Source organism: Molothrus aeneus, chromosome Z (genome assembly GCF_037042795.1).
Source record: "Molothrus aeneus isolate 106 chromosome Z, BPBGC_Maene_1.0, whole genome shotgun sequence".
In the NCBI taxonomy this organism is placed as follows: Eukaryota; Metazoa; Chordata; class Aves; order Passeriformes; family Icteridae; genus Molothrus; species Molothrus aeneus.
The window spans coordinates 23,541,147-23,567,003 of NC_089680.1; the positions used below are offsets into that span (position 1 = coordinate 23,541,147).

Sequence of the window (25,857 nt, forward strand, 5' to 3'; positions counted from 1 at the left end):
TTAGGCATTCGGGTGCTAATTCAGACATCACTGCACTCCGTCCTCTCCAGTCTGCCAAATTCTCATAGATCAGTTGAGTTTTCATCAGAATCTTTAGAAGGCGTTTCCTTTAGAGACATTTAGATTTTTGACCTATTTTCCCTCACAAACTAAGCATGAAAAAACATTTGTTGGAGAGAACAGCAAGCAACTGATGGCACTGAAGAAAAATCTCATTGGCTGTCTGTTGGCTTGGTCCTTCCACAAGCTTCCTTTAACAAGTTTAGGTTTTGCAGTCAGGAAACTTTTTATTCAAAGCCCATTACAAAAAGAAATCAAAGTTTAATATTGTAATTCTTTACACACAAAAAGGACTCTATTCAAAAGATAACAGATGGACAATCACTTCAGATGAACAATGACAGTCATACAGCTTAAATTCATGCAAAGCATGTGTGACATATTTATACTGAGACTGTATTTTCCAAGATCAACTAAAGCTAGATCAAACTGCTTAGTAAATTAGATTTAAATTACACAGACACAACACAGCAGTACAAAATATGCAAATACACTGCAGTATGTGTATAATGAACTAATTTGTGAAATTGAAGAATTTCTCTTTCAGATGAAATTTTATATGCATATTCTCTATTTAGATGCAAAATATTACTTTTAAAAAATACATTCTGAAAGCTGTCCTACACCCACAACTAATAAAATTTCACAATGAAAAGAAGTATAGAAAGTTTAGCCAGCATCCATTCCTTCACCAGTTTAAATACACTTCCTGTTATTATTGTTGGCAAATATAATGATCTCTGAGTGTCCCCCAGAAGTCTACACATAACCTAGAGCAGTTTCAAATGGTTCAAATCCAACAGGTACAACAAGCTACATTAATATTTAATGTTTACCCTATTTTTAGTGTTCACCACTGCAATGCAGATCAAATACATCAGCTCAAACTATACAGCTGAAATTCCATGGGATGTTTTTTGAAAAGAATCTTTATTTATCAAGAAAAAATAGAAATTATGCTTATTCTATCAAAAGAGTAGATTAAAAATCTTGGGGATAAAAAGTTCTGAGACAAAAAAAATCATAACTGAGACTTCTCATCAATACTTTAAAACAATCGAACACATCTAAGAAGTACATTGAGACCTATGTCAAGAAATAAGATGGATTTACACTTCTCAAATAGAAACTATCAAGATACTATATCTGGATTCACTGTGTGTTCCACAATGTCTGCAGTGGTGTCTTAAAACAGTTTGAAATGAACTCTATGTGGCTGATCTGCTCTTGCAAACAGAACTGAGGCTGACCACCCATGACATCCCTTCAAAAACAAATACTTTCCAAAGCCCTTTAAATTGCACTAGGAAAAAAAATTATGAGTGTTTAAAAGGACACTGTATCTGCATTGCAGGAAAAAAACAGGGATTTTTTCAACCTCTTTGCTACTGGACCTTCATCCTGACACAACAATCTTTTCATATGCTGGTATTGAGAGAAAGAACATACCTTGTGAATTGTGTCTGAAGTATATGATATAGCACGGAAGCAGTTAAAAGAGTTAACAGATCTCAGTGTATCTAACAAAGTGCAAAGTGCTCTTCTTGTCTTTGTTAGAGCCTTGTGTAATGAGGTCACAGAGCATGAGTTGAGCTTAGGTCTACTAAGCTAAACAAATACCAACCAGCATAATCGTTTTAATAAATAACCCACAAAATACTGGTGAATTATGCTTTCAGGCATATTTTCACATTTCTAGCACAATGTCACACACAATTGCTTGTGATTGTTTTATATGAAAAACCCTCATAATATTGGAGTACAAACTATGGTTTATCCAAATCAGTACCAAAAATGTCAAGCAAACATCTAAAGATGATTATGAGTTAAATGACAGTACATGTAGCTCTAAAAACAGTTGTGATATATGGCTACTGTACAAGATCTAGAACCCAAGTATTATGAAACATTTAAATGAAATTTTATTTGAGAGTCATTGAACAGATGGGGAAGGGAAAATCCACACATCTACATTTTGCAAGAGATTTTTCTTACAAAATTCACTTGAAATTTGAGGCACTCATGTCATGAAAACAAATTACATTCATCACCTACGTACGTGTAGACAACAGTCCATTTATTGACAGAAATATGGCCCTTAGACATCCAAGCAAGTTTAGGTACCTCAAACATCTCACCTGCAGTGATTCAGGCTGGATTACAGTGCCTCAAAGACTTTCAGCTACATTTAATATCTCTTTGCTATAGTGCAAACATTTCTCAATAGAAAATCTATTCTGATAAACAAGAAAGCAATCTATTTTTCAACTGCATTAGCTCAAGATATTTAGCAAAGCATGACTGAAAATGCTTTGTGAAGTCATTGAGTATGTTTTAAAGTTATTGTGAATTAAAAGAGTTTAATATTTTAAATGGAGTAGCTTTTTCTGAATGATTTCACACAATAAAATCTCTTTCAGAGGACACATCATATGCTCATTCAGCTCCAAAGTAAAACTAAACAAAACTTTTAAAGTGAAGTAATTACAAAACATAAACTTCCCACACAAAACCTATATCCTATATCTATATCCTATATCCTCATGGACTGTTGATGGAGACCCCTTTGAATAAGATGTTCTGGGCCTTTCAGACATACACTAATCCCAAAAGAGAGCAATTGAGACCTACTTTTAAACTGTGTTTTGGAAAATGATAAAGTACATGATAAAATCTATGCACATTATAATTTAGAAATTTTAATCATCTTCTAAGCTAAGTGAATTAGTATTACTGGAAAGCTGCAGAGAAGGATTATATCACTTAATAGGACAAATACAATTTTATAAAAACTCAGGCTTTTTCACTATGAGTTTTAAGAATAATCCTTGAAGTTAAGTGAGAATAAATTTTTGGAATCATGTGCATGGTGGTATGAGTACATGATCATTCACTCCTTATTCAATTTCTCACACACTACCTCAGGACTGATGTTTCTTTTTTCTCCTTAGAAATGCAAATTTCTCTCCCACCAGAACATGTAGCCCTTTGCAGTAACAGACTAGAAAAGACTCAGCCCTGCATATGTAGCAGATTTTCTGTGCTTTGGCAGTGTCATGCCTCTAAATCAGATACTTAAGTGCCACCAAAATGGAATAATGGGGTTTTTCACTGTTACACTTTTTACCCTGCTAGACTCTCAGCCTTATAGTTGGTACAGTTCCAAGGTTTCAAAAAGATGGTCTACACTTGGATTACATTGAAAAAGATGAATTTTCAAAACTGCCATGTACCTGTAAATGAGGCACTAATACTACAAGTAAACTCTGATGCTGCTCTGTAGCACTGCTCTCTGCAATACTGGTAAATTTGCTAAACATTATCTACTTGTGCACATAAGCACACACTACGCAAGACAGAAACACAACCAACACTTAGATTTCATCTTCACTTTAAAAGTGATAATCTATCACATGTACATACATAAAAATATTTAGTTGCATATCTATGAGGACACAACATATTGCACCAATTTCTTGCATTTCATTTGTCGCCTCTCTCATCAGTCACAGCCTCAAGCCACCTGTCTCTGACCATGTCCTACTGGTCTCAATGATCTTTCATTACCAGTGACATTTCTAAGCCCTGTAAGAGACTATTTTAAGTTCTCGAGAAATACTCTTCCATTTGCTTTGTATCAGAAATTTGCTTAGAATATTTCTGAATGGTAACAGTCAGTTAAAATAATTCAAGAAGAAGAAGAAATAACAGCAATAAAACATTAACGATGACAACAATTTATTTACAAAGTAAATAACCACAATTTAATTCCCACTGTTTATTTAAGAAGGAATACAATCTGAAGTTAGGGGGCATCATGACACAGAAAAAAAGTCATCTGAGTCGGCTGAATGACACAACATTCTGCTTCAGAACTAAATTTGAGAACAAATATTATGTTACCCTGTCTCTGTCTTCTTTTCAGACACTGGTTAAAAAATGGGAATACTAGGAGTCTTCAGAACAGTTTCAAGGAAATTTCTAAATAGAATTTAAGGTTCAGTTCTGAGTGCAAAAATATACTGTCCATAACCTCAATATACTGGTGACCTCAGCTAAGATTTTTAATGCTGAAGCCCTTTCTTGGAAGAGGCTGCTGCACAATTCCACCAGACACACGTACATTAATGTGAGCCATTACATTGAAGAATTAGGGGCAATGACAAGAATGTCAATTAGTGCCACACAAAGGTTTGATCTTGCTTCATAAAGAGTTTTTGATTTTCTTTAATTAATTAATTAATTAGACAAATCTCTTTTTTTTAGTATGGCACTAACATTAATATGGGCTTCACAAGATTTATCACTGTATATGATTTACATTCAAATATTGCATTCCCCTTCAGATGAGTTCTGACCAAATCATACATGCAAGGTATGTGTGTTTCCACAGAGCCCCAAATTTATTAAGTGCATAAATGTTTTATTTGACCATCAGGCCAGCCACATCTTGCATGATGTACCTGCAGGGAGAAAACACACACCCCTTTTACTTTTTAAACCTCAAAAAATTAAAAAAGAATTGATAAAGATGTAATTTTATATTAAAAGGTCTATTCTTCAATATAGGTCACCCCTATCCTTCCACTCATTAAAAACTGGAGAGTAGTCACCTTAGCAGAAAAAAAACAGATACAGTAAAACAAAATTTAACTTACATAAAAGGCAACTCTTAAATCATTCTATTGAAAAAGCATCAAAGATATATTACATCCCAATATTCAGCAAGGAGATCAAAGTGCTATAAAGACATATTGATTAGATGTCTCACTTCCTTCTGGATATGCTTTGAGTCATACCAAGTGCCAAACGAGAACACAAAGCTTAATAAACAAGGTATAAGTTTCCCTGAGCATGGCAAATACAGATCCTGAAATAGGGAAGTTAAACAGTGACAGTGAATTCAGTGAAAACTGAATAATTATTTATATTTTTCTCTTTTGGTATATTTCTTAACTATAAGACAAAATGGCAACATGATGGTACAAAACTTGGAAAGTTACCTACTTCACTATAAATGACAGTAACAAATACGCCTATCAGTAGGTGATACCATGCAAGTAATTATTTTAGTAAACTAAGTATATTATTATTAACTTTTTCTAAGAACACTTATTTCTTCCTTCTCACACCTGAGAAATTTTCCTGTAAACAATGAAGCAGTATTTATAAAGAAATGTTTGAACTGCTACTTAGAATTGAGAGTCTTAATGTCATAATTCTAAAATCACTCAATTTCTTATCGAAAAGTCCACAGACAAACAAAACAAAACAAAATACTAACAAACAAAACCCCCAAAATACAACACTTAAGGTGGTTTTACTTTAACTAGAAAGAATTGGGAACATTTTAAAGTCTTTTCAACTGAGAAGTAAAATGATCTAGCAACAAGAACCTCAATGGATTTTTCACAAATACATATTGTGAAAGGCAACACAAAAAATTAGGCAGCATAAAATATAATATCTGTTTTGAGTTTGTTGCCGAGCTATAATTTTGAAGAGCTTCCATGCTCTACTAGAGGACAGCATAGGTACAGATTTTGGAAGCTGAAATTGGTATAAATTTTGAAAAACTTTCCCCTTGAAAATCACTGAATACCTAATGGAGTATCAAATTAAATTAAAAGATCAAATTATATGAAGGATAGGCCCAGCTGCTGTCATAGCATGCAGCCAAGGGAATACAGGTGCAAAGGAATGCATCTCTTCTTTTAGTCTTATGCCAGTTAGATACATACTTAATTATATTCCAAGAGTTTAATTATATTTCAATAGCTATTTGAAAGATTTTACGTATGGTTTGACAAGAAGATATAAAGATATTTGCAGAATTAGTTGCACACAAAGAGAAAGGGAGAACATGGGAAAACATGACTCAGGTGAAAAATGATGAGGGCCTGGAGATATCCTAAATAAACAGCATCAAAAAGGAAATCTACCTATAAAGGACTTGTATAACAAGAAGATGCAGAATGTGAATAGTAGAAAGTCCTACACATTGATATCTATACAACCAGGAAAAATAGGGTATAGAACACCTTCTTTAAAAAAATCTCATGCTGTTTTAAAGATCTATTGATCCCCTCTGCACATCTCAAGGTAACACAGTTACTTTGTAGTTGATCTAATAATGTAACAAAGATCTCCCAGGCACTGGATTTACCAAGAAGCCTTTCGGTATTTTTGAGTGGAAACTGAAAGATAGTTGAAGGTCTTGAAATAACAGGAAAAAGTGGTATGAAAGTACATATGCTTAATAACCACATGCTGTATTTACACAATAATCCCATTTTTCTTCCAAATTACTTGTCAATAAATCTTTCTCGCTGCACTATAAATTCCAGGGTCATGGACAGAGGTATTTATTAGTATAATTACAATGCAAAAATAAAACCATTAAGCTTTTAGATCCTGATATTGTTCCATTTATTCTCTCCTTTCCTACTACTTGCCAAGGGGGAGGCGAGTAGTTCCTACAAATGGAATACCCAGAGAATATTGGAAGCTACTTTTAAAAGACTAAAAATGTGCTGGTTCATGCAATTACTTTGTTTAAGTTATCTTTTCTCTTTATCTAAACAGAATGTCAGATTTATCTTCTTTTTAATACTGTAGTGCAGCAAACAGACTCAGGATCAAAAGTGTTCTCTGAAATAGGCAACATTACTACACTATTAACACCAAAGCACTCTGGATTTCACTCCGTGCCAGTCAGTCATACATTAGACCTCAAATCCCAAGGTCTCATGTGAGTGCATGACTCATAAAGTGACTGTAGAATGGGGCTATTGAATCAGACTAGCATGAACAAACCTATTCCATAATTTTCTGGAGAGGGCTAACCTATTCTTACCTGGAATTCAACTTGTGGTTGTAGCTTTCAAAGATTAACTGAAGTGATGCTACATAATCATGACTTATTCCAGTGTTCTCAGTGTCTAAATTACATACAAATTGATTTAATAGTGAGAACATTTTCTCAGAGTCATCTTAAACTCTTCAGCAAGTTAAAAATAAAATAAAGAGTTTTTCTTACTTAGGACTTATTTATCAGATAAATAATGTTTCCATCTGATTAGATTGAACATAAATTTAATGAATTGCCAATTGCTTTCATTCTTCTTCCAATGTAAAGTAGCATTGGATATAATTTTATCATTTTCTTGCTATATAAAGGTAGTAAATAATATACATGAATAACGTTCTTAATACCAACCAATAAAATATTGTATAGTGGCATAATTTAGGAAAAAAGAAATGTTCACTTGGTGTAAATACATGTTCAAATTCCAATGTAAAACCTTAACATTGATCAAAAATTAACTATTATTGACATTCAACTTGTAAAACTGGGCAGAGGAGGAAATGCAGAGAAATGAAACAGAAACATGACAGTAATGATAATATCCTTTCAAAATAAGACCTTCCAATTAAATTATGGTTGTGTGACTTATACTACAATATTTTGCATTGTTGCATTGACCTTCCTGTTAATGCAAACATATAATGAATTCAAAATCAAATTGACTTTAACTTTAATTTGACAGACTTTAACTTTATTCCTCCTCCCATTCTGGTCATTACTTACATATCTTCCAGAAAGTTTGACTCAGAACTAAGTTAATGCAGACGTTCAACAACTTGGTTGATAGTTGCTTGGTTGCTTCATTGATGACTACAGCACAAAAACAAATCTAAAAGCGATGTACTGACTTCAGTCTCTTGAGACTAATGTAATACTGATCAATGTTCTAGATACAGAGCAAAGGAAATAGACAGATTTAAAAACCTACCTAAGAGCAAGTTCTTCACTCATTTGTGGTTGGGCACTGGAACAGCTCCCCAGGGAAGTGGTCACAGCAGCAGCCTGACAGAGCTGAAGAAACATTTGGACAGCGCTCTCAGGCACATGCTGTGACTCAGGGAAGGCCCTGTGCAGGGCCAGGAGCTGGGTGTTGATGATCATTGTAAATCTTTTCCAACCGAGTATTTCCTATGATTCAATGAATTTAACTCCCTGAACAAACCACAGAAGCATGAAATTTAATGTGAAGTTCAGAGATCTGAAACACAGACTCACTCATAATAGTAGAGTGCAGACTTTATCCGGGCTGTGTTCTGTTTCCTTTTACAAAAAAGAGCTCTCAGATCTAACCCACAATTTTGTGCTATCTATGTGTCTTCCTACTGTGTAAAGACAGCAGCTGCTAGAAGGAAGACTATCCCTTCCCATAAACCTAAGTTCCACATACAATTCATTGCAAACTATAAAAAATAACAGAAAGGACTAGCTCTATGACAAGTTTCTAGGTAACATAAATCTTTGAAGATTAAGAAGTTAGCAGTAGTGGAAGTTATGTGATAGAGCAGAATGAACAGTTCTACTTATTTTACAAATAGTGTTAACACAATTTGAAGTACCTGACAAATCTCTGTAACCTCCGATTTATTGTACTAAGAAGACACATTATGTCTTTCAACTAAGAACACAGCAGATGACAATGCTAATCCATTCTTACCTACTTTATAAGTTATTTAGGTGTTCAGAACATAGAGAGTATGGAAACTTAAAAAAGACCCCAACAATCCCCCACATTTAATTAATGAATTATGAATTTTAACCTATTCTGGAGGGAGCTTGCTTCTCTTTAAATGCTAAATTTCACTAATATATATCTCCTGTTAAGTTAGATGCTAGCAGTAATCAGCTATACTGCTTTCTTTAAGGAACAGCCTTACATTTAATCTGGCAATACACAGAAATGCAGTTTCTTGACAAAGAGACAAACAAGTTTTTAGAATCAACTGTATCCCTCAGTGCATCCAAATTCTAGCAATATTTTCAACTTAAGATGTCAAAGGAAAAAAAATCTCATATCCTAGTTCTCTTCTTACTGTTAATGCAATCTTTCTGAGGAACATGAAAATCACTTGGTCTTCCTCATGTAAGTGAAGTCTTTTAGCCTTTCTCCGAGTTAGAATATTGCAGCATTTTCATAAATAACTGCAAAACTCACTCACAAAGTATGTGTAGTGGTATTAGTAGAAGGAATTCTGTAAATATTTGAAATGGTCTTTCAGAGAAAATAGATGTCCATAAATATATGAAAAAGAAAAGCAATTGAAAGCAGAAAATTGTGTATCATTTTCACCTCAAATTCACCCAAGAATAGAGCCTGCTGAGGGAAACATTCACTTCTAACAAACAGAGAAATCCCAATCTTCATCTGAATCTAATAAATTCAGATATATCTATTTAGTGAAGAATGCACTGAACAAAGAATATGTATGTATGGTTTGAATGACATAGGTATTGAAAAGAATACTTCAAATCTTCCCACCAGAAAACACCTTTTTGTGAGTGTTATCAAAGCACCTGTATGACATTTTTTTTCCTCATAATTTTATTCTGTCATAAATTAATCACAGCTTCACAGAAGGTACCCTAAATTTTGGGTTGTTTAAACTCAGCAGATTAAACAACCCAAAATTTAGGGTACATTCTTTTAAAACAAGTATTGAAGTTTATATTGAGGCATATCAGTATCAAGCTATATGATTTAACATCTATTGCACTGGAGTTATTAATTAACAATTTATAGAAATTGTTCCATAAATAGAACCTTTAAAATATACAGGCACTACCATACCTAAAAAGAAATAAATATATAGGCTGTGCATATCAATAAGAAACATAAATACTTTACTTGATTAAGACCAGCTGGAATCAGGAATTAAAAATATGTCTGTTATTGATACCTGTTTACCTTATTTGTGTAATAGTTTCTCTTCAAAGAATAAGGAACCAGAGCAAATGATTCACCTCATCTAATAAAAAGAAGTGGTGTTAAAGAGTTGCTTAGTTCCAGCTGACCTTGAACATAATTGGCTACTTTGGATGTCTCTATGGTATATGCCACTAAGAAGATAAAAATATACAGGATTAAAATCTGAACTGATAAAGCTAAGAAATTAAGTATTACTCCTTTAATAAGCCTACTTTATGAAAGTACATGAATACCAAAATATCTCCTTACTGATTGCTGTCGAACTGTGAATAAGTTTAAAAATAAGCTATCAAAAGTGGAAGTATCTAATATTTTAATTTTCTTCTTCTTACCTGTTCAAAAATTATGATTAAAGAATTCAAAGCATGTCTATTTTTTTTCACACCATGTCTATCTACCTGACCTTACTTGTATGCCACCATATTCCATATTCACCAAATTTTTATATACACTTAAGTCTATACAAGTAATATTATTTTGTATCTTAAGATAAAGTTGGAGGCATATTTTTTTATATTTTGGTTTTTTTTACAGTGCAACAGTAAAAATGCTCTTCTTTTTTCTGTATTATTTAAGCATTCACTTGAAACCCTATACAATTTAAGAACACTGTTTTACAGGGGCAAGGTTGATTATTGCAAAGATGAGATTGTTTCACTGTACTGCAAAATGAGAGCTACAAAAAGCCCCACAAAACCCCCAAACATTTTAAGTCACAAAACCCAATTAAGCTAAATAAAAGTGTCTATCAATTAAGATGCCAGGGCAGAGACCATTTCTTCCTGTTGTGAATAAAGGCATGAACAAGGTTGGGTGGTGCTTAACTGTGGGAAAGAAAAGATATTTTTTGTTAAAATTTAAAAACCAAAAGATATAGGCCTCAAAATTTAAGAGCCATTTTTACTCCTTGGTATCAAAGTATTATATTAGACTGCCACTTGAATTTCGAAAGTACTTATACAACACAGGTTTGGAATTGTAGAAACAATGATAAAAAGTGAAGACGAAATGATGATTTAGGATGCATACCTTATAAAATTGTATCTGCATGACTAAAAAAAAAATCAAGGACCACAAGATATTTATCATGTTTTGACATGTTACCACAACTTTCCTGGCTCCTTTTTTGATTCAGTCACAGATACATGCTGTTACAACAAAAATGCAAATTTGTGCTACATTTTGTAGTAAATATTATGAAGAAATTAAGATATATCAATTAATTTTCTAAGTTGAGGGACAGTACACAGCAACAAGCCTACAATTTAAATTTGGTTTAAAACTCCTCAGTGGGAAGGATTGAGACTTACAAAGTAATAAACCAAACCAGTGTACCTGTCAGTAGTAAACTTTAGCCCTAAGGTTTATTTTGTCAATGTTCTTTGCTTCTATTCTATCACCTATATTATTACATTGCATTGTATCTTGAAAGATTTGAGCAATAAACAAGCATTTTCCACTAAATTAAGTTGTTCCAGTAGCAAACAACTGTTAAAGAACTGCAGAGTTAGGATGCATTTTAGGATCATGACTGTCTCAAAAAAAATTGTATGTAGCCTTCAATTAATAAATACCTGAAGCTGTGAAATGTAATTCAGTATCCAATAATCTATGTAACCTATTTGTTTAAAAGTTCCTCCTATATTTTGATTGCCTACAATTGACCTTTCTCTTCACAGTCTCTGAACAAATGAAAAGGCGTGTTTTAGACAAAGTAAAACATGGTGAAAAAACATGTATTAATGTACAAAAAGTAGACAGAAATGAAGATTTCAAGAAGGATTTGTCTTCTAGACCTTGCCTTCTTTATATTCCTAATAGCCATTTAAAAATCTCGAATCAAGCATTTCTCAAAGAAATCAAACACAAGACTAACATCTTATATATACACTGCAGTTATATCAGAAAGAAAATAGCAATAGTATTAACAAGGAACCTGACTGAAAACACTAGCTATTTATGAAGTGAAACACCTAAGACTAGGGAATTGTGAGGGAGAAAAAAAAACTACAGAAACCAACAGGTAAATTGGAAATGTCACTGTCTTGTACCCTTAGTGAGGTAAGGCATTTTTAGTAAATAATAAAACCAGTGAAAATACTCCTTAATAAATTTAACAACTTCCTTCAACATCCTCCACTATACATCACTTGAAATCTCTACTTTGCTGCAACTCATCTTCTTTGACATCTACTTTCATTGTAATATTTTCAATATTTATGACATTCCTACTACTTTTGCAGCTGGAATCATTTTGGTTCTCCTCCTGCTTGACACTTCTACTCTCAGAATTACAAATGCTTGCATTTCTCAAAATACTGGTGAAGCAGTCCCTTTGCTCAGTTATCAATTCACAGAAGAATACTGGGAGATGAAAAGACAGTAGTAGGGCTGAAGAGCAGACACAAGCAGCAAAGCTTGCTTTAAATAGAAAATAACTAAAAGCTGCCGAGCTCAGGTCACCACCTATTACTGGCTTGCCATCACAAAGTTTTCTCTCTTTCCATGTTATAGATCCACCTGGTTTCAAATACTCAAATACTCTCAAATACCTCAAATACTCTCTCTGTTCCTCTGTTTGTCATCAGAGATTCTGATAACATGATCTTTTCCCTCATTACTCATTACATCTACAGAAAGTTCTAAATTCTGATGAAAAAAGGATATCTCTCTATCATCACCTCACATATTCCAAGCAGACAAATGTATTCTCCATCCTAAGATTATATTCAGGAAACAGACAGTCCAGGTTTTAAAATATTATTGTGACCTCTATCAAAAATCAAAGTATCCCTGTACTTTTTCATTTATTTTTTCTATAAATTGCAAACACCTTGTGATAGCTAGATCTGTCACTTATGTCCCCTATAAATTTCACACACTTCACATATATTAGTGCACACCACCCAGTTTCAAGAGCAGAAAAGTGATGTTATACATTGAAGTATTTTGAAAGTGTTTCTAAGTACCCTAAAATTTCAATGGGCTATGTAGTATGTGTGCATTTACATTTTATTTGCACAAGAACTATGACATTTGGCTTATTCACAAAAAAAAAATTTCAGGTGCCTAATTAGTGCCTAATCATCTTACCTTTACAGATTCACTTAAGACTTGGGTTCTATCTGCTTCTTCACTGGATTGCAATTCTAGTTTATTATTTAACTCCTGTAGCTGTTGTGCTTGTTCATTCAAAAGCAATTGTGCCTGATGCTCCCGATGTAATGCATTATTTAATTCTTCACATACACTTTCAAACCTCTCATGGGTGATTAATTTCTGATAAGAAAAATAAATTGTATTTGATTATGTAACTATACTTACCTGTTTACATACTTGACTTCCCAAGTTCCACTTGGGAGCATATTAAATTCTAAAATAAAAGCATGCTAAAGGTTATTATTTATTTAGGTTTTTTAACTCTAAGACAGACCACCAAGCAATGAAATGATCAGACAACTTTATTCACTGTATTTTTTCGAAACAGTATTCAGACTCTTGTAAACAGTACACATTTGCTATTCTATTCAAATTAACACCCTAGATTGCTAAGAACCAATATTTAGAAGGAAATATGCAGATAAATGTCCCACATTTTAGTGCATATCTTGTTAATCCTTGTAAACATCTTCCCAAGCTCTTTCTCACTTTCCAAAAGTGTTCCAGAAAGACAAAATAGTTCTTCAAGGAAAATCATTGTCAACAATTGAATGGCAATCTAAACTGTGATATCTTCCAATTTTCCCAGAACTGTAAGCATTAAAACCCAGTATGAGCAAAACTGAAGATAAGCAGATATAATTTTGTCTGTTTGAGTAAAAAAACCCAATATTTTACCAGCTAGGAACAGGAAGAAGAATGGATTTGACACTATCTGTTAAATACTCTCTGCTTGGAAGTATTTTGATTGGGACACACTAACGAGTCTACCAACTATGCTTCAGTATCAGGTCACAGCTACAGAAAACACAGCTTTTTCTGGGCCACAGCTGTTTTAGCTGTACAGTGTACCTGTTGAGCATGTATTCATTAACCATTCTTAATTTTTAACCATTAACAATCTCAAATAGTTCAAACATATGTTCAATTCTGAATGCAGCCTACAAGAAATAAGCATAGTTGGAAAGCTGCTTAGTGAACCTCCAGCATGCTAAAGCAAGACAAGTTTCTTCCCCTCCAAGGGCTGAAGACACAGTTCTGTAAATATGACAGGAGTCTAACTGAGAACCTACCAAATGGCATTACCCCTCAATTACCATGTCCATTAGTCACAATACTGTGGTTTCAAGCAGTTAAGGAACCTTTTTGTTGTGTCTTCTTGCTCCTGTTGGACAATCTATTTACAGGCTAGCGAATGCATTGTGCTTAAGTAAATCAATCAGTGACAGCTAGGAGTCAGAGGAATTTGGTGCATACATGATAGCAGGAATGTAGAAGAGGGCATTTTTTTCCCCTTCCATAAACTTAGTCCTTCAGAGGAACAGCCACACTAAAATTTGCATTGACTAGCTCAGGGCATAACCCAGCATCAAAGATACAGAAAAATGTCTATCATAATATTCAGCAATATCCACACAGAGTTTATACTTCTTGAAGTTCTCATGAACATACTTATTCAATATCCTCATGGCAGCTGACTTTAATCTGCTGAAATGAGATCTATAAATGTTTTTGGGGTATATAAATCACATCAACATTTTCAACATACAGAAGAAAACCTGGTTGCTGAAGACCAAACATATAATTTACAAGAGCACCTCATTCTACAAATCAAAAAGAAACTTTTGGGGAAGGGAAGCCTTTCTAAACACATCTGACTTCTAGTTTAGTGACACTTACAATGCAAATCTTCTGGAATATTCTTTTAATATTAGAATGATTTTATACTTATTTTCAAAAGAACACACACAAACATGTCTTATAAGCAGTCACCTCTAATCAAATATACTTACTTGCTTAAGTATATTTAATTGCTCTTGCAGCCTCTGTGCTTTGTCTGCTTCTTTTTTTATCTCACTGAAATTTGCTTTGAATTCTGCAAGTTGTAGGCGCAGTGAGAGGCGTTCCACTTCTGCTGTATGAAGTCTTTGTGTAAATTCGAATATTTGCTTCTGCAAGGATTCTATGTTTTTCTGTCAATAATCAGAAACAAATTTATGTGCTTTAACATGAACTATTTTATCAATAAAAGAGTCACATGTAATACCCAAGCAAATTGGACAAAGCTCTCATTTTGTCCATCATCTCTAAGATGCATGAGTGCAAAAAGTGAACTTGTTTCACCTTCGTACTCTTGAGGGTAACTGAAAATTCTGTTTTCAAGAAAGTACTATTTTAATGTGAGGCCGACAATAAAAGACCAATTATTTCAGGTTTCTCCTTTCCCTCTGATTATAGGGAAGACAGCTATCTTTACTGAAAGACAGAACACACAGCACCAGAAAACAGAAACACCACCCCCCCCCCACCCCCCAAAAAATAAACCACAACAAAAAAACAATTCTGTAACATTTAATTGAAGCCAAAAGCAAGTTAGTTCTTACAAAGCAAATAAAACTTTGAAAGAGCTTTAAAAACCCTTTTTCTTGGATACATCAAATCTCTTCTTAAAATTCTTTGACATAAAAGAAAAAACACATTCATGCTCTAATGCTTCTGGGTGTTGGGAATCTGATGTCTACATAGTTGTAATAGTTCAATGTAACAGTCTCATAAACTGAAACAAAATTATGGTACTATCAAGAGAGCTTCATCCTAACACTTAGGCCATGAACCTACTGCTTACATAAGGTAGGATTATAATTATACATACCATACTGGATACTCTGTCACACAATCCAGCTTCCAGGGCCTGGGTATTTATTTTATTGAGTCCATGAGCCAGGCTCTGTACCAAGGAGTCTTTCTCCAGATAAGTAATGTACTTGCAGTGGTCTAATGGAACTGTCTCCATGATAACATTCAGCTTGTCCATAAGTTTTGAAAACGAATTCCTGGCTGCACTTAACAGTAACTTTCCAGAAAGCCAGGACTTTGTACCTTTAAAAAAAAAAAAAAACAACAAAAAAAAAACAAAAACAAAAACAAACAAAACCCCCAAACAAACAGTCAAACAAAAAAACCCCTACAAAACAACAAAACCCAAACCAAAACACAGAAAAGAAACATCAAATAGGTTATTATTTCAGTTTCTTTCAGTGAAAGAAACCACAATAAACTAGATCTTAAAGACACTCAATAGAAATTTTCCATTAAGGACTGGAAGATTGAGTTCAAAGGAATATCTCAGAGAGAGACTTTAAGACAAATTGTGTATTTAGCAATGAAAATTCTAATCCTATCAATTTACAAATGGGAGGGTAGAATAAGATTCTAAAGAATAGGATTTCTTTGTCACAGACTACTTGTCCAGTTGTTATCATGTTCCCCAATACCATCCTTTCTAAATACTTTAGTGTTCTAATTTTGTAATTCAGAAAACATGCAAGACAAATGCAAGCAAATGGAAGTCAGGTCAAATAAGTCAGAAGTAATAGCACATGGTGAAACACTTTATTGTAATATTTACAAGGCAAACTTCTGAGGGTTTCTTGATTTTTCCTCCCTCCTCTCTACAGATGTCTAAATCATTTGCTGTTCAAAATTAGTGCGGCTTGGTACCTTAATGCCATACTATTTATATTCTGAGACAAGAGAATATAATTTACCTTATTCCAAGGCAATTAAAATTTTACAGCTACAATTACGTATTTCCCCACAGGATTTTGGTAATCATCCTTCTCATATAATGGACTTAAGGCCCCAGCACACCCAACATGTCCTGCTTACTGCTAGATTCGTCAGGTCTGTAATTAATAATTGTGTTTAATGTTGATAAATAAAATTGTCAGTGCTCCTTCCACTAATTGGTATTCCAGATAACAGTTAATAGGTTTATTTATGCCTTAATAAAAGTCTTGTAATTTAGTTTTCCCTCTGCTAGGCAGGTCTTAATCTGTCATTACTTGTCTTATGATACTATCAGTGTAAGATGACAAGCATGGAAGAGCTTATTTACATTCAGTAGTACAGGAGATCTCCTGTTGCTGCAGTGAACTAAAATATTTGCTTAAGAGTATAAACAGAAAAAAATAACCCTGGCTTAAGTTAAAGAATTTCTGTTTATAGACTGTGAAGGAAAAAGCCAGAGGTACAAAGCAAACAGAACATGATTATTGATGTATTTTTATTACAAATCTCATTGTAAAGAAGATCATTTACATGTGAGGTTGAGATTTATCTGTAAGGAATAACAAAAAAAGCACATGATAAAATCAAATATTTTATTTTCAAAGCCATTTTCCTGCTCAGTTTTGAAATAGCACCACTCCAATGACTCCAGTGCTTAACTGGAGTATCATTTTTGAGTACATGCTCTCCATAACCTCAGTGACTAGTAGATCTGTCTTTTCTTCATTACTAAAATAGCACCTTTGAAGTTAAAAATCTGATGAGGCATTTTTATCTTGCACTTCAACTAACTAAACTTCCTTTGCAATAAAAAAAATTATTCTTTTCATACCCAGAAAAAACTGCTATTGCAATTCTCCAGTCAGAATGCATTCACTAGTTGAATGTTTAGTTAAATTAACCTAAAATTAAGACTAGAACATTTTTATGGCCTTCTATGTAAGATGATGCCAAAACCTTCTCAAAAATTGTCCTTTGCCATGATTTTTGGTATATATAGGATAAAGGAGCTCAATGAGCTACTGTTCCTTCACTTTTCCCAGTATTTCCACTTGCTATCTCAGGTTATGAGATATTGTTCACCTGTCAGAAGCACATATTGTTTCTCCATATGTGTAGTACCTAGCATGGCAGCCCATTCCCTATGCCTAGAATCTCATGTTTAACTGTATCAAAAGTAAATTTAAAATAATAATGCCGACAAATGTGAGGTAGCATTTTCAAATTATCATTCCACTTCCAAACAAGCACTCTCCTTAACCAGTACAGTTCAAGATATCACAGAACCACCAGGTTGAAAGAGACCTTAAAGATCATCAAGTCCAACCCGTGCCCTAACGCCTTAACTAAACCATGGCACTGAGTGCCACATCCAGGGATGGGGACTCCACCACCTCCCCAGGCAGGCCATTCCAATATTATCACTCTTTCTGTGAAAAACTTCTTCCTAATATTTCCCCTGACACAGCTTGATCACAGCTTAAGGCATTTTGTTGGGGTAGCAATAAATAGTCATGTCCTCCATTATTTTTATGAAGAGTAGCTTTGACTAAATAGACAGAAATATTTTGAAGGAAGTTACTTATTGCTTTGAAAGATAAAATGAAAACATAAATCAGTTCCACAAGGAACTGTATCTGTAATAACTGAGAGGAGCATAGACTCTTTAAGTATATATATATATATTAAGTACCTGCCATGAAGGATGAAAGAATTACAATAAAAATTAAATTATGTGTTAAATTATGTACTTTATGATGTCTCTAAGAAATTATTAACACAAATATAGGTATATGACGAAGCAATTAAGCTTTACATTAAGTAAATGAAAAAAAAGTGCCAAATATTACTTCACTGAAAGATGAAAAAACAATTCTTGTTTATTCTGTTTTGGTGAAATTGAGCACCAGTCAGCAGGATTAACTTTGTACTACACAAGACTTAAATGTTCATGTCAAACTTCTAAAGCTTTATATATTTAACAGTTGATGATATTTGTAGTGAAAACTTTGGCTATTACTGTCTCTGGTTTATGAGAGAACAGATTTTGTTCAAATAAACCTAAAATCTAACTTTACAAAAAAACCCAAAGCAAACAAAAAAACTCCAACACTGCAATGAATTTGCATTGAAACTGAAGCAAAGAGATCATTCCAAGGCATGCTGGAATGAGACCCAAACTAACTAACACTATGAAGGGAAATGATCTTCAATGTCAAAACAGAACCACTTATTTAAAAGACTGAGAAAGGTGCCTCAAATGGTTCCCCAGAACCTAGCAATTTTTACACATAATTTCTAAGACACTGAATCATTCCATATTGATGATCCAGACAGCACCTTCTTGTAGAACTCTCTCATGTGACATATAGTCTAATCCGGAACTGCCATTATTTAAAGACATGAAAGAATTGCCTATTTATAATTTTTTAAGAAATTCAACATAATTGAAGTCAGTTTGAAGATTTAAGTTCTACTTAAAATATTACTTATAGAACAACATAATGTAATTTTCTAAGTGTGGAAGCTTTCAAATATATTCCTTCAGAGCCTAATTACTTCAACACTTCTGGAAATTTCATATCAAACTTTAAATTATTTATTACTATTTTTTGACCTAAAAATTCTTAGGAGACTTGATCTCATGAGCAATAGAATTCCAAGTAATACATGAGCAGATAGACCTTGAGGTTCTGTGGAAATTACTTAATAGACATAAGATATTAAAGAATCACCAAACTGACTGTGGTCATAACATTCCCAGCACGGTTCTTCCTAATTCTCAAAAATCAAGCCTGTGTTGAGTGCAGAGATATCTAGTAAATAGAGACCAGTAGAATTCCCATCTTGTTCAAACTGCCAAAATATCATGTTGTTTATGGTATATTAATCAGTCACTTCAGCAGATCCATGCTGCTGCTCCATTTCTCTCAATTCTTCTTCAATTTGCTGTTCCTACACAATACTCTGTACACAGGAACACTTGCAGTATAAACCCTGTAAATACTCAGAAATACAGTTCAAACTTTGCTTTGTAAGGATATAAATTTAAGTTACTGAAAACAGGATGACCAAAGAAGAGAGCTCTGAAACTGCATCAAAACAATTTTGTTTCAATGTCTTCTGGGATCAATTTGTTGTTTAGGCTTCTGGGAAATGAATCACCTTATCCCTGTCCTGCTACTTCCATTTATTCATATAAATTATCCCTCCTTAAACATCCTTTATTCTGTGACAGAAGTGTTGGTATTTTAAAACTACAATTTACTGAAGAACTAAGGATGGCAGCAATGCAGAGAACCAAGCAAACTCTTAGGTCAGTTCTTGCTGCAAATAAGTTAAGGAAAATAGTTAACAGCTGGGAATCATGAGGTGATATTTCCAAAGACTGACATTACAATTTTTAATAGGCATTGTAGAATTCTATACAAGCAGAGACTGGGAAAATTAGGAAATCTAGACACAAACCTAATTAAACATAAACTTAGAGAGGGAACACTGCAGAGACATAAAATAAGGACTGCTATGCACTGTATAAACTGAGAGCATTTTATTTCTCTCTCCAAAACTGTAAGATAGCAAATAAAACACATGAAAATATTATCCATGAAATTCACTGTTTTCCAGATTTGGAACTACTAAATTCATATAATATAAAACACGGTATGAAATTATTTCCTTTCAGTCAGCAGCTGTAATGTCCCAAGTTGAAGATGTGTCAGTTTTAGAGCCTGCACTCAAGAAATACACAAATCAAATAAAAACAAAACTACATAGATTTTCTCCATAGAAAAAATATTAGGTTGAGCTCCAGGAAAACACTTCTTGAATATTAGACCAGATTAAGAAGATAACTGGGAACCTTTTAAGAGTTACTTCAAGGTTCTTACAAGAACCTTGTAAGAGTTACTTAATTTAAAAGCTTAGCCTACTTTTTAGGCTAAGCTTTTAAAAACAGGTTAGCCAAATATCTATTTGTGTGGTTTAGATTATTTTTAATATGTCGCAGTCAAACAGGCAGAATGGTATAAATGCTTTCTAAAAGCACTCTCCAGCCTTCTGTTCCCATGACTCTATATACCAGAAGGATAAAGTATCACATCACCAATTAAAGAAAATTCAATCTGTTCCATCAATACAGCTCTCAGGAGATTTGATCCAGAATAGTTTAAATAAATACTAAAAATGGAGATGATGTAACCGTCCTGATTATTTTTTTAATCTTCAACTACAAGAATATACTTTTAAAATTACCTGGTTTGTTGACAACATCCTGCAATTCAGTGACAGAACTGATTATTGCAGCAAGGAGGTTGGAACTAGCAAACCAGCGGAGTGCTTCCACACAGTCAAGCTTCTCATCTTCACAACCTATGGAATAGAATTGTAGCTACCAATATAACTGAATAACAGACTAAGCATTTCCTTTTAGGGGAAATTACATGTATCAAGTTATCTAGAAGTTCCAAATTCAGAAATTACATTTGTTAAAATGTCATTAAGTTTGTATTTACACTCTATTATAAATAATATTACTTACTATATGTTATTCACTAGTCATGTCTTTTGACACAACATTTATCAAAGAAGAAAAAAATCAGCTTACTTAACAGATTACGCTTGCCTTTGGATTCTCCTACACAAACAGGAATTCCAATTCCTTCTTTTAAGCCATTTGTCCAGATGAAGAGGGAACTAGAAGACTGTGCTAAAACCTTAAGTCTGTTGGCTGCCAAAACAGCAATCACAGCTCTTCGGAATACATAAATCAGGCCCTGGGATTTTCTTCTCTTTAGTTTTGCTTCATCTTGATTGTTTTCCTTATCATCAGAGAGAGCATGAACTAGGGTCCTAATCTTCTGGTTCACTAATTCATAAATGTTCGCCTGATCCTGGAGAAGGTCTCTTTGGGAAGACATAGAACACAGTCTGCCATACAGAGGATACAGGGCCCCTGCCAATAGTGCACAGGCTGCCAGGAGGGAGGAATGCTCCTTTTGAAACTGTGTTAACATCTTTTTCACAGAAATGTTTTCAAGAGCCAATTTCTCTAGACTTTTTTCAAGGACATAAATTTTTTCCTTATTTTTCTCTGCTGCTTCTTGGTACTCCTAGGGTAAGAGAAAAAAAAACACCAAACAAACCCAGAAGAAATATTAACAAAAAGTTTTTTTACTTAATGAAATAATTTTTACCTAGACAAAAGATAAAAGAAAATACTTTCTTTTTTTTCTTCACATTCAAGTAACACACTAAAGGAAGAAATATTATTAGTAATGATGATAAAACTATCTCTCCTAATAAACTGTTAAACAATGAAATGTTAAACATGAAAACAAAATAACAAAGTAAAGTTTGCACAATCTTCAGTTAGAAATGGATTCCTAGTTCCTGATGATAACCCTTGGTACTCCAATAGCCTGCACCCGGTTGTCCACAATGCAGTTTTATCAGTTGACTTAATAACAATTGCTTAGTGAGGAATTACATGCTCCAATTTAAGAAAGACCATTGCTTTACAAAGAAGAAATAAAGTTAGCATAAGGGGGAAGAAAAAAATAAGGAAGGCTCTGGAACATAAATGTAGACAGATTGGCAGCAGCTGGAAAAGGGGAAGTAAAGGTGATCTCTTAATTACTTTGTAATCAACCCCCTACTTATATATTCACAGATTAATTAGGTCTCATACAGAAGTGAGTTTTCAAAAGAACAGTGTAATACAGATGTTTTTATTTTGCCTAGTACCATAATAAATTTTTTTAAGTTGCTGAACATTTTTTTTTCTCTAAATGCCCTGAAATAGGGAAAGAGGGAGATTTAAAATAGCAAGCTGGTATAGAGAAATTAAGATGGAAACAAATCAGGAAATGCTAGGACTACAGTTAGAGGATGCAGACTGCAGTACTGGAATCAAGACGCTACACTGAGAGCTCTAAGTGACCTCAGAGACTTAAACTGGGTTCTTGATGCATAAAAGCCTGCTGTGATTGAAATAGTGACTACATTTAAACAGGCTCCACTGGTATAGGGCGATAATAAATTTTAGGCACTGTTCACAAAGAATGTACAAGCTCAAGTTGAATGCTAATACTTCAGCTACAACACATGGTCACAAAAAGGCAAACATGGATGCAACTACAAGTCCATATGATGATGAAAACTGAGGATTTTTCTAAGTTTCAGATGCCTCTCTTAGAGCTATAGACAATTTTGTTGAACATAGAGTGACATTATTCCTGTAGCAGTGGTCTAAAAAGAAGCAAAATGGTATTATCCAGCCATATTCTCCTGCATTCTTTTTGGTACAGGTCCCAAACTAGTGGTGAGCAAGGCACCCTAGTTTCTTTTACCTCCTCCATCAAGCACAAAAGGGAAAAAAATGTACACAGCTATCCCTAGAATGAAAATAGAAGATTCCATGCTTCTATAGAGATGTACCCTAGTCAGTTCAAAATGTCTTTGACCAAATAAATATTTTATAATTTTTCTGGAAGGGAAAGAATTTTTAATGCTGTTAAAATACTTCAAGCAATACAAAAATAGACTAGGCCACTAAAATATTTAATTTCAAAATGCAATTAACAGGCCACATATGTCACTTTACTAAGCTGAAATAAAGTATGAACATGGACAATACTTTCAGTGCTACTGCATTATTTACAGTGTTTGATTTTTATAGATGAAAACTCTGATAGCATGACTGGAAGGAACTGAAAAGGTGAGCCAAATTTAGAAAACAGCCTATGGTTTCTGGCCATCACAGGTGAAAGGCCAATGTCTAAGTAAACAAACTGTGATCCCTACAGGGTTGTTGGACAGCAATACCAATATTCAGTGCTCTTACTAATTAAGGAGCTTCTTTAATGCTTTTTGTGATATGGTAATATGCAAAATAAGACAACCTTTGACTTCAGAAATGTAAGTTTTGCAAGAAAATAGACCTTCTCTCTTTTACTGGCTAATAATTTCTTTTGCTACACCAGACACTGTTTCTAGAGTTTTCTTTAAAGCTTAAAAGCACGGTTCATGAAAGAGACATGCGCTTTTCTTCCTAAACATTGGCAAGCTGGTTTCCTTTGGTGTTTGAGCTTTGAGGGGCACCTCACTGAGTTGCAGATCTCTATCAATTCCAAGAAACCTTAACAAAAAATCAGGTGCTACTAGCAAAACTATTTTATCCTACTTCTTACTACACCCTTAGCCTTTATTCTGGCATAGAAACAGAACTGAAAACTAGAAATATAATGACACAGAGACATCAAAAGGTTTTTCTTTTGGAGAGCTGAGCATAGATGGCAGTAGAGGAGAGAGGGCCCACCCCCACATGCACTAAAGCTGCCCCCAGGGAGGGCAAGCAAGCAGGAACACAATTAACAGAGAGGGCAAACAGCATGAAACATGAGCCAGAGCACCATGACACTGTTTGCACATGCAGGGCAAGCAGGAAGGGCACTGAGGCACAGCCAACTCAAGCACTTAGCTCAGTTGGTGATCTTCATTCTCGGTGATTGAGCTGAGGAAGAGACTGAGTGGTGGAGCTGCATTCTACCACAGCTCAAATGCACCCACTGTCCACTTCACCTGAAGCAATGGATCCCCCACCCTCTCAACACCAGGCAACATGGGACCTTAGAGACAGAGGTGAGTGGAAACAGATTTCTCCTTGGGGGGAGCAGGTGACTCTCCTCCCAAACTACTTACCTTCCTAGGTACCCTTATACAGCAGGTATGGGGCCCTGGAATCTCAGAATCAGGAAAGGAGAATGTGGATGGAAGTCCATCTAGGCTGGACCGATTGTCTAGGACAGGGCAGCCTATTCCCTACATTTTGACCTCCTCAATTAAGAAAAAAAGGAACTGCAGTAGTGACTCCCTTTTTAGAGAAATGAAGAGCCCAATATGCCAACCAGAATTAACCTATACAGAAGTATGTTGCCTCCATGCAGCCCAGAAAAGAGACATCACCAACAAACTGCCCAGTGGTACAGCCAACTGATCACTACCCATTACCTGTTTACCAGCTGGGTAGCAACAAAGTCCCAATAAAAAGGCTGTCAATGATCAAGAGGGACCTCAGGGCCTTGGGATAACTGGTCAAGGGATCTGGAGCACAAGCTGTGTTCTCTTCTCTCCTTCCAGTTGTGGGGAATGATGGGGCAAAACCCAGGAAAATCCCAGAGGAACATATGGCTTCAAGGGTGGTGTTAACATCAGAATTTGTGGGGTTTTGATCATGGGTCAGTTTATCTGATACTGAGTCTGCTGATAACAAATGAGATCCTCCTAGCTCAAAGAAGGAAAAGGATCTTAGCAGGGTTCACTGAAAAGAGGTTTAAACTGGATTTAAAGGGGGACAGGAACAAGGCCAGGCTTGACAGAGAAAAGGTGTGGGAAGGGGAGAACTACAATGATCACCGAAGCAGCAAAAGGATGCTTAGGAGGGGATGCCTCCCGAGGGTACATGAATCCAAAGACGTAACCAGAAGACAGACTGTGCACTCCCACTGGGTATATTGACACAATCAAATACTTCCATGGAGTGCTGTACACCAATGCACACAAAATGGGGAAAAAAGAGGAGGAACTGGAGATCCGTGTGATGTCAAAGGACTCTGACCTTTGCAATTAGAGATGTGGTGGGAGAGCTCACGTGACTGGAATGCTGTAATAAAGGAAATGCTATTTAGGAGAGGCAAACCAAGAAGGCGAGGTGGTGGAGTTACCCTCTCTTGAGGCAACACCTGGAATGTAAAGATCTCTATCTTGGGGTGGATGGTGAGTGAGTCAAGAGCTTATGGGTCAGGATAAAAAGGCAGATCAGTAGGGGTAACACTTGTGGGTGTTTGCTACAGGCCACCTGAGCAGCAGGAGAAGGTGGATGACATCTTCTACAGGCAGCACAAAACAGCCTTAGAGTCACAGATATTGGTTCTTGTAGGAGACTTTAACTATCCTGACATCTGCTGCAGAACCAGCACCATGAAACACAAACAGCCCAGGAAGTTCTTGAGAAGCAGTGATGACAAATTCCTGTCACAGGTAGTGGCGGATCCCACAAGGAATATTGTGCTGCTTGACCTTACACTAACAGGGAAGGCCTTGCTGGGGATGTGTAGGTTGGGAGTTCAGCATCAGGGGAGGAGGAAGCAGAGCAGCAAATAAAATGGTAACCATGTTAGCTCAGGAGAGCTAACTTTAGTCTCTTTGGGGATCTTCTTGGAAGAATCCCACAGGAAGAGCTCCTTAAGGGAAGAGAGGTGCATGAGAGTTGGTTGAT

The 25,857-nt window shown here is 34.9% G+C and overlaps 1 protein-coding gene across 1 annotated transcript in view; it reads right to left on the reverse strand.

Annotated features, from left to right (window-relative positions):
- Positions 1 to 25,857, reverse strand: part of CCDC171 (coiled-coil domain containing 171) — a 152,491-nt gene that overhangs the window by 60,752 nt on the left and 65,882 nt on the right. Inside the window, exons 15-19 of the mRNA XM_066569192.1 lie at positions 21,187 to 21,691; positions 20,835 to 20,951; positions 15,664 to 15,890; positions 14,804 to 14,983; positions 12,945 to 13,130 (exon numbers count right to left, since the gene is read on the reverse strand). Coding sequence (XP_066425289.1) covers positions 12,945 to 13,130; positions 14,804 to 14,983; positions 15,664 to 15,890; positions 20,835 to 20,951; positions 21,187 to 21,691 — 1,215 coding nt within the window. The remainder of the gene's footprint in view (positions 1 to 12,944; positions 13,131 to 14,803; positions 14,984 to 15,663; positions 15,891 to 20,834; positions 20,952 to 21,186; positions 21,692 to 25,857) is intronic.